The sequence below is a fragment of the Myodes glareolus genome, chromosome 4, assembly GCF_982192425.1.
Source record: "Myodes glareolus chromosome 4, mMyoGla1.1, whole genome shotgun sequence".
NCBI classification, from domain to species: Eukaryota; Metazoa; Chordata; class Mammalia; order Rodentia; family Cricetidae; genus Myodes; species Myodes glareolus.
Genome location: NC_142029.1, coordinates 110464917 through 110481582, shown reverse-complemented (window position 1 = coordinate 110481582; position 16666 = coordinate 110464917). Strand labels below are relative to the sequence as shown.

General features: G+C 39.9%; 1 protein-coding gene across 9 annotated transcripts in view; it reads right to left on the bottom strand.

The window, feature by feature from the left end:
- Cep295 (centrosomal protein 295) overlaps positions 1-16416 on the bottom strand; it is a 41365-nt gene extending 24949 nt beyond the window's left edge. For 6 of the 9 annotated variants that reach the window (XM_048433834.3, XM_048433857.3, XM_087905865.1 and 3 more), the window contains exons 1-7: positions 16261-16416; positions 13989-14122; positions 12426-12626; positions 10948-11072; positions 9582-9675; positions 4777-4872; positions 2743-2883 (exon numbers count right to left, since the gene is read on the bottom strand). In XM_048433834.3, the coding sequence (XP_048289791.3) occupies positions 2743-2883; positions 4777-4872; positions 9582-9675; positions 10948-11072; positions 12426-12626; positions 13989-14122; positions 16261-16378 (909 nt within the window). In that variant the 5' untranslated portion in view covers positions 16379-16416. Of the gene's footprint in view, positions 1-2742; positions 2884-4776; positions 4873-9581; positions 9676-10947; positions 11073-12425; positions 12627-13988; positions 14123-16260 lie in introns of those variants that run through there. The other 3 variants (XM_087905864.1, XM_087905866.1, XM_087905867.1) reach the window with 3 other exon arrangements.
- Between the last annotated feature and the right edge of the window lie 250 nt (positions 16417-16666).

Below are 16666 nucleotides of genomic sequence, written 5' to 3'. Positions count from 1 at the left end.
AAGTATCAACCCTAGGCTGTAATGGGGCAAAGCAGGTAGCACTGAGAGGTGATGCTTCCTAGACCATAAAGTCTGAAAAGTGTCTGGCACTACCATTCTCAGGGCAAAGGAAAACCATTTTGTCACGTTCTGTTTAACTACCAGGAATCCTGCAATGTGCCATCGTTAGCTCTCTCGGTACTTCTCAGGTCCTAAGTGACTGAGATTTAATGATGATACTTCCCGTCACTGCAAACGCTGAGTTCCATGACTTAAGGGGATTTGTGTATCACTTTATGTGCAGAGTACTACTAACACGAAAGTTGAATGAAGTTAGCTAATTTAATTTTGATGGTAGAAGGCAAAGGGGTAATCAGAGAAATCTCCTCGGTTTCTGGGTAAGCATTTAGTCACACAGAAGAGGACAAAGTAGAAGAAGAAAATAAGGGCAGCATATAGGTATGGCTATGAAGGAACCAGAGAAGGACACAGAGAGCTAAAAGTATGGCTAAAGTAGAGGGCAAGGGGATTACAAGCAAAATATACAAAACCAGAGGGGGACAGAATCCAAATGCTAATTACAATAGACCCAGCAGGGAGAGGATGTGGGGTAAAGGGAACACTTCTGCATTGCTGGTGGGAATGCAAGCTGGTACAGCCCCTTTGGATGTCAGTGTGGCGATTTCTCAGAAAATTAGGAAACAACCTTCCTCAAGACCCAGCAATACCACTTTTGGGTATATATCCAAAGGATGCTCAATCGTGCCACAAGGACATGTGCTCAACTATGTTCATAAGAGCATTGTTTGTCAGAGCCAGAACCTGGAAACAATCTAAATATTCCTCGACCAAAGAATGGATAAGGAAAATGTGGTACAGTTACACAATGGAGTACTACACAGCAGAAAAAAAATGACAGCTTGAATTTTGTAGGAAAATGGATGGAGCTAGAAAACATCATTTTGAGTGAGGTAACCCAGACACAGAAAGACAATTATCACATGTACTCACTCATAAGTGGTTTTTAAACATAAAGCAAAGAAAATCAGCCTACAAATCACAGTCCCAGAGAACCTAGACATACATAGATCTAATCTACATGGATAGTAGAAAAAGATAAGATCTCCTGAGTAAATCAGGAACATGGGGACCTTGGGAGAGGGTTGAAGAGGAGAGGAGAGGCAGTGAGGGGAGCAGAAAAAATTTAGAGTTAAATAAAAAAAATTAATAAAATTAACAAACAAACAAAAACAATAGACCCAGCAGTAAGTACATTCCTGGACCAAAAGGTCTTAGGCAAAGGTTCAGACAGGGTAATGGAATCTATTAACACTGAGATGCCACAGTTTTGGGTGACTTTTCCTGTGTGAGAAACACTAGTCTAGAAGAGGAGGGAGTGGCCCAAACAGCTGTTTTCTAATGATAGCACACCTGTCACTTGTTAGTACAGTAAATGCATTACTCTGGCTCACCTGAGCATGGTGTATCACTCCGTTAGTATTTTTCCTAATAACAGGGAATGTTTAAACTCCATGTGTGTTCCTATGAGCTTCAGGCAGGCCTCAGGAAACAGATGATGAAAGTGAGCTAAGGCAAGCTTAAGACAGTCAAATAACACAGAGGTAAGTTCAGGCAAGCTATGGAAGCTCACTTCTGTGGCCAATCAACAATCAACACTGCTGCTTTTATGGAAGAATGTGTTCAACTTATAGCTGTTTCTCACAGTTTCTGTTGTTATTTCTTATAGGTTTATTTCTTTGATGAATAAATTCAGACAGTTAACTAAGACATAATTCACTTCCAACTTATGAAAACTATCCAAGTAGACTTCCTTAGGATAAGCACCTAATGTTCAGTGACACACTTAAAAACCCTCTCCTAAGGTGACGAGTGTTTAAAGTACAAGAATGTGGTCAAACTCAGAGGCAGAGAGAAACGTACAGAAGATGAATCATGCTTACACTGTGTTTCAAGAATAAGTAAGGACATGAGTCTACCTTTGAATTGACATTCAAAGGGGCCAGAGTAAGTCTTTTGCTCAGAAAATCCTTAATGAATTAATTATGCAAATTTATAAACACAAATGCAATAAAAAATTACTACATCAAAAAAACTGACTAATTTTCTCAGGCTCTTTTTGGATTGAATAAATGTAAAAGGAAAATGTGTCAGTAAACATGTATACATGTATAAAACAAAGATACATTATGAGAACAGCGTTATTTAACCTGAGCTTAAAAGAGGATGGAAAAGGATTTTGGAAAATTATAATGAAATCATACAAATCAGAGACTTTCTGTGATGGCTAATGTTGTCAACACGACAGAATCCAGAATCCTCTGGGAGACAGATCTTGGGGCATGCTGTGGGGGATTATCTTGAACGCATTAACTGGGGGCAGGGGAGAGGGAAGAGACCTGCCCAGTGTGGATGGCATCATTCCCTGGCTGGGTGCTGGACTGTGTGAGAAAGGAAGTTGAGCGGCTGTAGGTACTCACTTCCTGGTTGTGCTGTAATGTGACAGCTACCTCAACTCCTGCTTCCTTGACCTGCCCTCCATGATGGACTGTACCTTGCACCATGAGGTAAAGTAAACCTGTCCTTCCTTAAGTTGTTTTTCTCAGGGTGTTTTATCCCAGCAAGAGAAGCGACAGTAAAGAAACACTGTATCCACACTCTAGAGCAGAGCTCCTTCACTATTAGTTCTACAACGCCACCAACCAGTCTACCAGCAACAGCTCCCAGGGAGATGGCAGGTCTTACTTGGGCCAAGTGGACCTTCTTCATGGCACGCGATCCCCGCACGTGTGCCCTTTCAAACTGCTCCGCTCTCTGCTGTGCTGCCTGTCTCCGTAGTCCTTCCAGTCGTCTAGTTTCTTCTTCAGCAGCCAAAAGAGCATCTGGCTAGCAGTCAAACAACACAAATTTAGATCTTGTGTGTGTGTGTGAAACAAAGAAATAGCTTTAAAAACAATGTCACTAATAGAATTTTTTCTACTTATATAAAATTAAATAGTAAAATGTTTAGTATCTGCAATTATCATAGCATTTGGCTATAAAATAATCAGATTATTAGTATAAAGTCTTAAATACATTTAAAAACACGTCAGGCTTTGTACATTCAAAGATAAGTACTCCATGTTTTTAAGAAATTCCTTTAGGATTAGAGGGATGGTTCAGTAGTTAAAAGCACTGGCTTCTCTCCCAGAGGTTCTGAGTTCAATTCTCAGCACCAATATGGTGGCTCACAACCATCTATAACTGTATTCCCATGGGATCCAATACCCTGTTCTGGTGCACAAATATACATGCAAACAAAACACCTATAGACATAAAGTGCATAAATATATAAATCTTTAAGAAAAAGACAGAAAGAAATTCCTCTAAATGCAATGCTTATTCACCTAAGAAGGCCAGAATAATGACTTAAATATAACCGTGGTTTCCTAGAACTCATGCAGAAACAGTGACTATGCCAGTGAGATAACTTGTTACTCTTTACTATTTGAACATCTACTTTCAAATATATACAGCATTTTATTTAACTTTTATTTTAATTATGTATATGTGCATGTGTGAGTGCAGGTGCCCTGGGAGTCCAGAAGAGGGCATCTGATTTTCTGGAGCTGGAGTTAAAGCTGGTTAGAAGTCCAAGTGGGTGTAGGTCCTCTACAAGCACAGTAAACACTTAACTACTGAGCCATCTCTTCAACACACAGGCAGCATTTTGAATGTAACCAGAAGTGAAAAAGCTTGCTCTTTATCTAATCAAATTATATCAATAAATTGGAACAATAATGACAACAAAAGTTATTAACTAGGAATACCAGTATATGTCTTTAATCTTAGCATAGAGGCTGAGGCTGAGGCAGGCAGATTTCCAGGTCAGCCAGGGTTATATGATGAGACTTTCTCTCAAAAAGAAACAAGACAGGCCGGGTGGTGGTGGAGCACACCTTTAATCCCAGCACTCAGGAGATAGAGGCAGGTGGATCTCTGTGAGTTTGAGGCCAGCCTGGTCTAAAGAGCTAGTTCTAGGACAGCTAGGGCTGTTATACAAGAACCCTCACCCCCAAAATAGACAAAAAAAAAAAAGAAATGCAAAATTACTGTTACAGAGTAATAGCAATTATAAAAAGGAAATATCAGTTGTTCACTCTTAATACTGGCAGAGACTTTTAAGCCATAATATCTATAAAGATAAAGGAATAGGAAGACAGATGCATATGACAGCTCACAAAATCTATAATTCCAGTCATAGGGGATTAGATGACCTCTTCTGGCTTCTGCGGGTATCAGGCATTTGATATGGCACACAGACACAATGCAAAGTAAAACATTCACAAATATTATTTGTGTGCATGTTTATACATAAAGACAGTCTCTAACCCATATGATGTTAACCATTTTGTCTTCTGGTGGTAAGATCATTCATTGATATTTTTCTGAGTTCACCTTCTATATAAAGTTGTATTTCTGCAAAGAGTCTACTCATGATCAAAAGTTTTAAAACCTTCTTTATGTTATAATAAAACCTATTTTGTACAATGCATAAGAATATATTTACTATTTTAAAAGATAGTCACAAATAGCCATGCATCTCTTCCATTCATAGGAGAAAACCATCTATCTGACATGAAAAGTCAAAACACATTTACAAGGCTTTTTGTTCTTTTAACCTAGAACAGTTAGTAGGATTGTTCAAATTTTGAGAAATGGCCACACTAGACAAAGACTCAAGATAAACCTCAACCGATGAACACAAAGACCCAGTGAACTATGAACAAAGTCAATCACCTGCTTTATGCCCATCTGTCTACTCACAAAAGTTGAAATGTGATGGTAGGTGGAACTATTGGTCTTCAAGGAAGGAATTCTGTTCACTTCAATGTTCTGGAAAATAGCATATAAAATAAGAGTTTAGGTAAAGAGCACACATTTTCTTTTCTTTTCTTTTTTTTTTTAAGCCATCTCCATTAAGGGAACACACATTTTCAATAAACCTAGATCTAATGCAAAAGGTAAATTTGTTTTTATTTTTGAAATAATATTTTGCAATGTAGCCTGGCTGGCCTGGAATTTATGGCAATCTGTCTGCCCCAACTCCAGAGTGTTAGGATTACAGACATGCACTGCCACAAAGTTGTGTATTAATCCATGCTAAAATTTGTTCAAATTTAATCCTCACTAGGCGATGTTAGGAGGGAACAGGGTAGAAATTTCTGGAGTTATTAGGGAAGCTCTTCTAGTGAATAGATTAATGCCTTCAAGTGACTAATACATGTCATGGTTATCTGTTTCTAAAGTAAGTCTTCTAGATCTCTCAGATCCACCCACCTCTGCCTCCTGAGTGCTGGGATTAAAGGCACGCACCACTACCACCTGGCAAATCACTTCAAGTTTTAATAAAAATACTGGATTTTTTAATATTTCATAGACTTTCTAGATATGTCAATGTTTTATTTCAGTTCAGAAGTTCACCCTAACTTCTAAGTTACTTAAAGAGACATTTATATTTGCTATAGTATCTCCTCTACTGTGCCCTTTACTGGGGACTATACCCAGGGAGGTGCTCTTCCACTGAGCTCCATCTCCAGAACTGAGAGCACTTTCAAATCTCCTGAATAAAAACATGCCTACAAGACAAAATCAAGTTAGAAGCACAACTAATCACAAAAATTCCACTAGAGTTCACATTAGTCTCATCCCTCAATGTTTAATCATACGGCTAATATTTAAGCACACTAATTCCACAAGTCTCAAAAAGATGAAATAAGCTAGTTCCTTGCTTCCAATACTTTGGCATAAAAGTAATTCAGCCTGTTACAATTTATTATGTCCTGACATGTAATAAAATCAGCTACACTAAACAAAGGATTTCCGAGTGCTTACTCTGTCCAAGCTAGGCACTGCCAACAGGAAATGAACAGTCCCATTTCCTCGAGTCTCTTCTGTTCCTGGTGCTGGCTCTGTCCCTCAGTTTTCTTATGAAAAGAATGCACAAAGTTATCTCTATGTCACTTGGTCATGGTGACAATTATTGTGGGACTTACAATGTGTCTGAGAAAGCACCTGTTAAACCACGAAGAGATAATACTGACAAGTTCAGAGGGAGAAGTATAATTGAGAAATGATCAGATGCAACTTTAACAAAAATGAGTGGAAAAAAAAAACAGGACTCAAATTTCAAAAAAGGAAAAAGAAGAAAACATAAAAAGATTAAGGAAAACCAAGTACCACGAATGGGCTAACTAAGATTATTACCTAAATAGCTTTTGAAAACTAGACATCTTGGTCCTTCGCCAAATCAATTAGAATCAGATCTCTGGTGATAATGTCTAGCACTGCTATTAATTTTTTAAGGTGGCAAATGTTCAGAACAAATTGAGACCTTTAAACAAGTCAGAAGGTGTTGAGGGGACCTGAACACACAGGGAGCAAAGGGTGAGAACAGGGTGATTCCATTCAAAGTCTCATAACTGAGGCAAAAAAAAAAAAAACAACCAAAACCTATAAACATTTTCCCATCCATGGAAACATCAGCCGATTATTTTATTTCTGTGACAGGTTCTCACGTAGCCCAGGCTGGTCTCAAACCTGCTATAGTTGATGTCCTTATACTCCTGATCCTCCTGCCTCCACCTCCTAGGAGCTGGGATTACAAATATGTGCTAGCAGTTAATTTGTGAACTACAGTTCAGTACAATTACACAACATGATGGGCAGTGGTGGCGTACACCTTTAGTCCCAGGGCTCCAGAAAGCAGAGGCGTCTCCAGTTCAAGGTCAGCCTGGCCTATAGAGAGTGTTCAAGGACAGTCAGAGCTAAACAGAGAAACCCTGTCTCGGAAAAACTAAAACCAAGCTAAACTAAACCAACCCCCCTCCAAAAAAAAAAAAAAAAAAAACCCAAACCAAACAAATAAAACATACTTCTTCACAACGATATTTAAAAGTGGATATAAACAGATGACTCAATATAAACTCCTAAGAACCAGTTCTCCCAAAATCATGGTAGACTGAAATCGAGACTCCCTGTTGAGACTATAATCACCACCAACTGTTAGTTACAACAGTTTCTAGTGAGTTAGACTTTAGAGTTTCAACAAATGAGTCCACGGACTGCCAGCATTGTTAGAATGATTAGTAAATGATTCTAAACTGCTCAGCCTGAGCTCTGCTCTGCTGTAAGCTATCCCTGGACTTAAACCACCAGGGTGCAGGCTAAAGCAGAACTCAGCTGAGATTGGCTCACCCAGCAAAAGGGGGTGTATGCAACAACTCCTATAACTACACATAAAACAAGCCTGTTTTCCTCCTGTATCTAGTACTATCTCCAAAGGCAGTGCAAAAAAGAAAGAGCAAGCTTTTATACTACCTACGACAGTACAATTCTCACAGCACTGAGGTTCTCAATACCATGGCTGTTTACATTTGCAGACCCTGTGCAGACTAGTTTACCTCAGTGAAGTCTAAAGAAATGGATTCATGGGAAGCTAAGTGCCACAGGAAAAACAAGAGCTTGTAATCAGGTCTTGATATAAACTCTGGTTCTCTAGTCAAGTTAGTTAATCCTCTGTCTCCATTTTTTCTCACTTGTGAAACAGATATGGCTTTTACTTTGTATGGCCATCAGGGTAAGTAAACAAGACATACTAAAACCACAGATATGCAACAGAGCCCACCCACTAAATCATAGGGACAGTTCTTGCTTAGTATATCCAAAACGATATTTCTTCCTTGGATTAAGCAAAACTATTTGTTTGCTTGGTTTTTCATGAGTGGGTCTCACACAGTCTAAGCTAGCTTCCAACTTGCCACATGGGCAAGACTGGCGTTCAAAGTGCTGCCATGCCCTGCTAAAATATTCTTAGTCTGAGAAGTCTAAATAGCTCACACTCCTTTCCTCAGGTTTCTCAGTATTTGATTTTTATCTGTTTGAAAAAATAGTGACCCAGACGCACCTATATTCTATATATATGACACAAGGTCCTTAAAGGGTACAACTTACCTTCAAGGTTCCCCAAATATTCCACAATTTAGACCTTTAAACAAAGTCCTATTCTTTCCTTTTATATCACCAACTCACAACCAGCTCAAGACATATTCTAAGATACCCTTCTTCCCCAAAGACCTGGGTAGTCTGAATAAAGAGCCAACTATAAAGCCAAACAAGAATACAATCACCCAGATCTTAATTTATAAGCGATATATCTACAAACAACAACAACAACAAAACACAAGAAAGACATACAAATGAAGTGGGACTAAGTATGATCACAAGAAGCCAGAGTCATTTGCTGGGCTACAGAACACTTGAGAACCATGGATACAGAGAAAGCTTAAAGAGCCTTTTCTTCAATAACGAGGAAATAAACTTCAGAATGATAAAAAAAAGAATAATGACAATAGCTGTGTGCAGAATAATAAAACTTAGTAGCTCCAGAATGATACTCATGAAAATGAAAGATATCACCCCTACACCAAAGAAAAAAAGAAAAGCACAATATTTACAAATTTACTACCCTGGAACTAATTATTCTTCCTATCCTGCACTCTGAAAAAGTATTCTAAGAAACTAAAGTTATTTTGGCTTATGAATATTGGAAATTAAAAAGCTATCAAAAGGCATGATAGGTTAAAATATTGCCTTCCTTTCTAATATCTTGCATGGCCCTGGGAGAGTGGCTGAAATGGGACACTTTCATGGCAGGCAGCTCTGTCAGAGCAGGGAAGACCCCAGGGCCTGACACTCAAACGCTGATCACACATACACAAAGACAAGATAGACATACTCATTCCAGTATTAAGTTTTCAAACTTTTTTTTTAAAAAAAGCCTTTATTTAACTTTTCACATAAAGTAACTTATTTTGATAGTTATCTGTATAGTAACTCCAATCACTAATGCTAATCAGCACTAAAACGCTAATATAAATAAGAGAACTGATTTTTTCCTATTCTCTCTCTTCTTTTTTGTAGCAAATCTTACTGTTTTGCTCACTAGGCACCTCCTGCCTCAGCGTCACCAGTGCTGAGAATATAGGTGCGCAAGTAGGTCCATTCTAGTACTCATTAAATTGAACTGTTTCAAACACGGAAACAGAATTGAGCCCGATCATAAAGCATACACCATACTCTATAAATAAACTTTGCATGACCTTATGCTTGTAAACAAAATTTTAAGTGTATCTGAGCTCTACTTCTTTATTAGATTGTGAACCAAATCCAGAATAAGAGCTGTCTATAAGACAAATAATGTAACTTTTTTTGACAAATAAAGCTCGCTCTCTCTCTCGCGCTCTCTCTCTCTCTCTCTCTCTCTCTCTATCTATCTATCTATCTATATACATATGTATAAAGGCAGAATGATTAGTAGGACTATAAAAATCAAAATCACTATGCTTTGCAAACACAAAACTCCCACTGGGGAAAACTCAACACACAGTGGGCATTAGGCAACCAAGAAAAATGTCAGTACTATTACTTTTTAAAGTTCTTAAAAACATTATAGGTAAAACAAAATCTAGAATTTTAAAACACTCCATATATACTCCTATATCACACAACTAAAACTTGTTTAAACAAAGCTCTAGGCAATTCACCTCAAAAGGGGCTGGGACAGGAGGCGGCAGCCTGGCCACTTTAGCTGATCTCTCTTTCTCCACAAGCAATGCTTCCTTTCGAGCTTTTATATGCCTTAAAAGACAAGAGATGCCACCAGTCAGTCTCTCAGGTAATACCTGCTGTCACCAAGAGGAAAATAAATGCATTGACTTGATATCAGTGCACAGAGTTAAAAACATAAAAGGCAGAAACTCATTTTCTAGCTGAGTCCACACTCAATTTGCTGTTTGACCAAACATACATGTAAAAACATGTTTACCAACTACAAGAGGCTTATCTAAGGACCGGAGGTTCAACTGAATAATCATAGAGAGCAGTGGTTCTCAACCTTCCAAACACTTCAACCCCTTCATACAACTGCTCATATTGTGGTGACCCCCAACCATAAAATTATTTTGTTGCCAGCTCATAATGGTAGTGTTATTACCATTATGAATCATAATCTAAATATCTGAGAGGCTGACGGTCTTAGGTGACCTGTGAAAGGGCTGTTTGACCCCACCTACAGGTTGAGAACCATTAGTTTAGAGTTCTTTACAGTAAGAGCAGAACTAGAGGGGGATGGAGAGGTGGCTCAGAGGTTAAGAGCACTGGCTGCTCTTCCAGAGGTCCTGAGTTCAATTCCCAGCAACCATGTGGTGGTTAACAACCATCTATAATGAGATCTAGTGCCCTCTTCTGGCCTGCAGGGATACACGCATGCAGAAAACTATATGCATGATAAATAAATAAACCTAAAAAAAAAAAAAACAAGCAGAACTGGAAATGTTAAAGATAGACCATGTGTAAAATGACCAGTTGACCAGTACAGACTGGTAACAGCATGCAAAAATCACTAACAACTGAGGTTTTCCAGTCCACAACATCCTGTGCTTGTGTGTTCTGAGACAGAATCTCAGTATTCTGTCTCAAAATATTCTGTCCCTGGCTAGCCTAAAACTAGATGTGTAGACCAGGCTGGCCTTGAACTTACAAAAAAACTGCCTGCCTTTGCCTCCCAAGTGCTGGAACTAAAGGTGTGCACCACCATGTCCTGCCCAAAGATCTCTTTAATGCTCTTAATCACATAGATTTTTTTTTAAACGTCCTTTTTACATCAGAAAGTTTTTTGGTTGATATTAAGTATGAAATGTCCATACATTTCTTCAGAAACGTGGCCCCTACTACTGAACTCAGAATGTTGGTTCAGCTAGGAAAACCACCCCCACTGCTTCGTGAGTGCAGTGCAGAGCACAATGTCTACACAACCTTTTACTTAGCATGTCCTCACACAGCCTGCTACACACCCTCTATTTCTAGCCACACCGGTTTCAGCTGAAAATATGGTAAACGTCATCATGTCACCTGGTCTTCTGTTTCATCAACACTTCTTTCTGGTTTTTCTGCACTTTCAGGGCTTCCTTATGCCTCAGTTCAGCTTTTCTTTTTCTTTCTGCTGCCCGCTGAGCCAGAGCGTCCAAGTCAGGTTCCTACAAGTACACATTACTTAAAAAGTCATGTTAAACAAGATAAACAGAAATGTGTCTATTTGAGATCAACAGAAGTTTTCTTTTAAGATATCTATCTATCTATCTATGTACAACTTTATGCCAGAAGGCATTAGATCTCATTACAGATGATGTGAGCCATCATGTGGTTGCTAGAAATTGAACTCAGAACCTCTGAAACAGCAGCCAGAGCGCTTAACCGCTGAGCCATCTCTCCAGCCCAGAAGTTATCTTTCAATTCTGTCATCCCTTCCCATAAGGACACCATATGTTCCAAAGCACAGGAATGGTACCACTACCACCATATCATAGTAGTAATCATTTAGCTTAGCATGAAAACATAAAACATCAAGCTACTTTGGACAAAGATTAAATTAACCACTAAAATATTTTATTTAAACTAAAACATCCAATTTATAGTAATACAAGAGGTTCTCTGGTCTGCAAAAATTATATGGGTGTCCTTCAAATGAGTTAGGCTTGGGGAAAAAATTAAACACAAGGTCAATATTGACCTGAAAAAAAGCATGAATAAATAAATAAACAGATAGATATGTAAATAAACAAAATAATATTAGAACTTAGAGCTATTGGTAAAAACACACAGAAACCAAGATGCCACATCATTTCAAGGTATTTCCTTAGTAATTAAAGATTTGTCTTTTTTGGAGCCAGCCTGTTTATTGTGTCACTGACTTTGGGATGACAAACTAGCATTTCTTTCCTTTATCTCTCCCTCCCTCCCCTTTTTATTTAGTTCTGTTATGTAGCCTTGACTGACCTGTAACTTACTATGTTGACCAAGCTGCCTCTGAACTTAAGGAAGTCCTCCTGTCTCTTTTTTCGAGTGTTAGCATGCAGGTACACAACACCTGGCCAAACTATTTTCTAGCCATAAATCACAATAAGTAGCAAATGAACTCAAGGCCCTGTTGAAACACTTAGCTTTACTTGCCTTTAGAAAAGCTACCAACGAAACACAAGTGCATACGTATTCATTAATATGGATTTAGAGGTAGTGGAATGAATCTGAATTTAGTCCCTGAATCTACTCAAATTGCTTGAGACAGACAATTTCTGATGGCATAGGTTACTGTCTTTATATAGGCAAGCACTGGAAGAAATAATGCTAACTTGAACATCAGAGGAAGAAAGGTGTGCAAGGAAACAAATAACACCATTATTCTCACAGTAGATTAAACTGATTTAGAAAATAAAGGTCAGCTTGCCTCTCCCAGTTCTACACATTAAAACATGCTTAGCATGTAAGCATTTAATAAACGTACTTTATTCTAAGCACCCTGTCTCGCGCAGTGATGAGATGAGCTCACTCACATTTTCTTTAGCCTGTCGATGTCCCTCTCCCATATGTCTTAAACTTGCCAAATACAGTTTTTCCAAGTTCTGTATTTTCTGGCTTTGTGCTTCTTCCCATTCTGCCCTTAGTTCCTCAGCCAAACGTGAAAACTGCTGATTTCGCCTCTGTTTTATGTCTTCTCTGATCTGGAAGGCAATGCCCCTTTCTTGTTCGCGAACCTGAAAGATGAGTATTTCATACAAAATATATGAAGGGGGTTTAAACATTTCCAAAATCTAATTGAGAATAGAAATTCAAATGAATTCTCTTCAGGTGTTTCAATTTTCCCAAATACCTGTTAAGTAAGGGCCATAGTTAGCAACAAAAACCAAAACAAAAAAAGAACAGAGAAAAAACAAATTTTTTATTATAATCATTTATTTGTATATGTGTGTCATAGCACAGGAGTCAAACGAGGTCAACCTGCATGAACTCCAACAAGAGGGTCCCCAGAATAGGACCTGGGCTGCCAAGCTTGGTAATAACCTACTCAGCAACCCCCAAAGCTATTTCTACAGTCCCTTAGTTGACTTGTTTCACCTGCTCTCTCTAACCCCAATAACATATAAAATGCTAAAACGAAAAGGTGATTGCACAAGTTTCATAGCCGAGAAGGTCAGATGAGAGCTCCCTCTCTAGGTACATTATCTCTGCTTCTACATAGAAAGCCACACATCATTCACAAAGGCTTAAGTTTAGATTGCTAGAGAGGGCAATCTTAAATTTCCTAATAAATTTGTCTTAGAAGCTCATATAAATAAGCCTGTTTCATCTTCCCAGTAGTCTTCTCCAAATTCTTCCTAAGCTTTCTTTTCTAATTTTCACCAACTACGCATCATGTAGAACTGGAGCAGAAAGATTCTAAGAACCAGAAATTGAGAACGATTACTGTAAAACAATGTCTCCTGATAGTCAAACTGTTGCATACATAGACTAACGGTTGCTGACACAAGACCTGCATAAGATCAAGCCAGACATTATGAGGCCCCACCCCAGCTAAGGAGCCACTGGGAGCCAATAGCTGGCAGGGAAAGTTTGTTTTCTTTCAGTAATGTGGCCCAATGGTAAGTTGCTCGTGTTCCAATGAAGCAGGATACACATGCAGGTGCAGGCGGAATTACATGGACTCAGTGGGTTACTGGAGAAGAACAAAAAGTAAAAGAAAAAGATGGTGTGAAGTAGGGAGAATGTGAGAGGAAGTTGGGGCAGAAATGGAGGGATAAGAGAGAGTGGGTATGGTGTAAATACATTACATCCATATATGCAATTACCAAAGAATTAAAAATTTTAAAAATCCATACATATTTAAATAACTATCCTCCAATACTTGAGTGAAGGAACATCTACCTTTCAGTTCCTCTCCAATCTGCTCACCATCCGCTCATTTGTCAAATGGTACAAAACTGGTTTATAAACAAGAGCCAGGTCTCTTTCAAGGAGAGAGAAAGCTCCTAAATGCAACATTTCGTTTAGAATGACCTAATCCAAAAAATACCAAGGATTTGAGGAAGACAAAAAATTTAAACTCAAGTAAATGATACCTGAAGCAATCTTAATTTCCGTCTTCTTTCATAATCTTCCTTCAAAACGAAGGCTTCCTCATTAGGACTCAATCTCAGTTTTCCAGTGTTCATTACCTTTCTTTTCATTTCTGTGTATTTTAAATATAAAGGATCTAAATTGAAGAGAAATAAACTGATGAATGTCTATAAAATACATTATTAAAACAGGGCAACAAACAAACTACTTAGACATACATGTATATACACAAGTAAAATAACAGGTGAGCAAAGTCCAGCTTATTTGCAAACATGTTATATAAGGAGTCTATGGTTTCAATAAAACACCATGACCAAAATCAACTTGGAAATAAAGGGTTTATTTCAGTTTACAGTTCCACATCACAGTCCACTATTGAGGAAAGTCAAGGAGGGAACTCAATCGGCAGAAACATGGGAGCAGGAGCTGATACAGGGTAGAGGCGTGCTGCTCACTGGCTTGCTCAGCCTGTTAAACCATTCAGCACCACCAGCCCAATGACGGCACAGTACACAGCAGGTCAGGCCCTTCCACATCAATCAGTATTAACCAAGAAAATGTATTAGAACTGTGCCTACGGCTGACTGTGTGAGCATGTTCTAGCTGAAACCCTCCTCCCAAATGACTCAGCGTCATGACGACCTAAACTACTAACCAGAATATACATTATCCCCTTTTTCCCAAAATGACCATATTTAAAAAAAAAAACCTTCAGAATACTACTAATTGGCTATATGAAGTATATCCTGGATTGCCAGGTCTATTCTACTGCTACTTTTTGGGTGTCCTTGATGTCCCCCTACACTTCTTTTCTGTTGCTGTGGTTCTGAGATGGACTTGGGGCTTTGCACGTGTGGTGCTTCCACTGCACTATAATCCACTCTTCTCCAGAGCTAAGATTTTAGCATGGTGTCATCTAGAGGGAGGTGGTGTGGACAACTAGAATGTGATCATTCACAGCTGGTCTAATTTGAAAATGCTTTCCAGTCTGCTGCTACGGTCACGTGGCATCAGCACACCATTGTGACTCTATCTGAGATGAATGCATGTCTCTGGTCTCTTCACAGTGACAAGCAGGCAAGCTGTATTACTGCCCTCCAGGAATGAGCTTTACCCGCTATCTCCCTAGAATACAGACGATCTGTATGTACATTCACAAAGGACGACTTGTCCTTTAGCTTTCCACACATCACTGTCTGCCTTTGGTAGACTCTTCTAGAACTATCAATATGCAAATAACTAAAAATAACTTAAAAATACTGTATTGATGAAATGTTTGGGTAATCTAGAGGGAGCCAATACTTTCTTCAGCAAATTCTCCACTATAAGAGTGGCCAGGACAAGTATGGTCTTACTCATTACCTTACGTTTTTGTCTAAAAAACTGTCTTGCACTTTATAATTTAGGGTAGACTGAGTGAGACAGTGATTTAGTACAGTAGCACATGGGTGGACCCAGTCATGAGTATACACAAGAGGGCTCTGATGGCAAATATGAGTAATTGCTTCAATAAAACCTTTTCCAATACATCCCACTAATATTCTTAAGAAAAAAACAAAAAAACTAACTCCCAAGGGTGTTTGGGACTCCAAGAAAGGAATACGGTTTCCAATAGTAGAAAGTTATTCTTCTGCACCTGTTCCTGGTTTACTCACTATCAGTGTGGATTTTTAAGTTCCGGTTTGCAACTATCCAATAATGGCTATAGGGCTTAACTTGATATATTTCATTCTGAGGATTAGGCAGTATCTGACACACAGTAATCACAACATTAAATACCTGACTGAAACCACGCGGATGCAAGAGCAAACGTTGCCTGCCACGCATTAGCAGAAGGCAGTGGCCAAGTCTCAGACCCCTTGGGTCTTGTTTCTTTACTCCGTGTAAGGGGAGTAATACCCACTAGACGTTGTTGACTACGTGTGCGGCTTAATTAGTGCAAAACCGCTGCACCTATTCTAACAAAAGGACTGACGACAACCGTTCGCTGCTGTGTTTCTTGAGGCAAGGTGTCACGATGTCGCCCAGGCTAGCCTTGAACTCGAGGCGCTCCTCGGGCCTCAGCACCGCCTCGCAAGTACTAGGATCGCAAGGTGCACCAACCCGCGCGGTTGGGACTGCTATTTTTTTCAAAGTTGGGTGCGACAGAAGGGAACCAGAGAAGCTCCGGGTGGCCGATTCCACAGGAGGGCCTCGGGGCGGTTTAAAGGGCCGGAGGCTCGCCCGCCTGCTCGAGGCCTGCCGGGAGAACCCCGCCGGGCCTCCGTCACTCACCTGATAGCGTGTGCGGTCGGGTCTCACGGCACACGGGCGTCCGCAGCCGCCCGGCTACCCAGCAGCCGTTCGGGTACCTGCGGGACGGCCATCGCCAGGCTCTCGTCACTTCCGTCATTCAAACGGCCCGCCAATGGCGGGAGCGGACCGCGGGAAGCTGCCTGGTCCCGCCTCCGCCGGGGCCGCCGGGTAGGCCGCGCTGTGCCGAGGCCCCGCCCACTTCCAGCTCCGCGCACGCGCAGCCTTGCCTTCGTTAGCGCACGCGCAGTGTTGCGCAGCGAGCCTTTATTTCTCACAGCTCCCGGGCTCCTCTCTGGAGCCCGTTGGCTTCACAGACCCGGAAGCAGAAATGTAGAAAAGGGCAGCTCTCTGGCGAGCCAGCTAGAGGGCTGTTAATCTCTTTTCT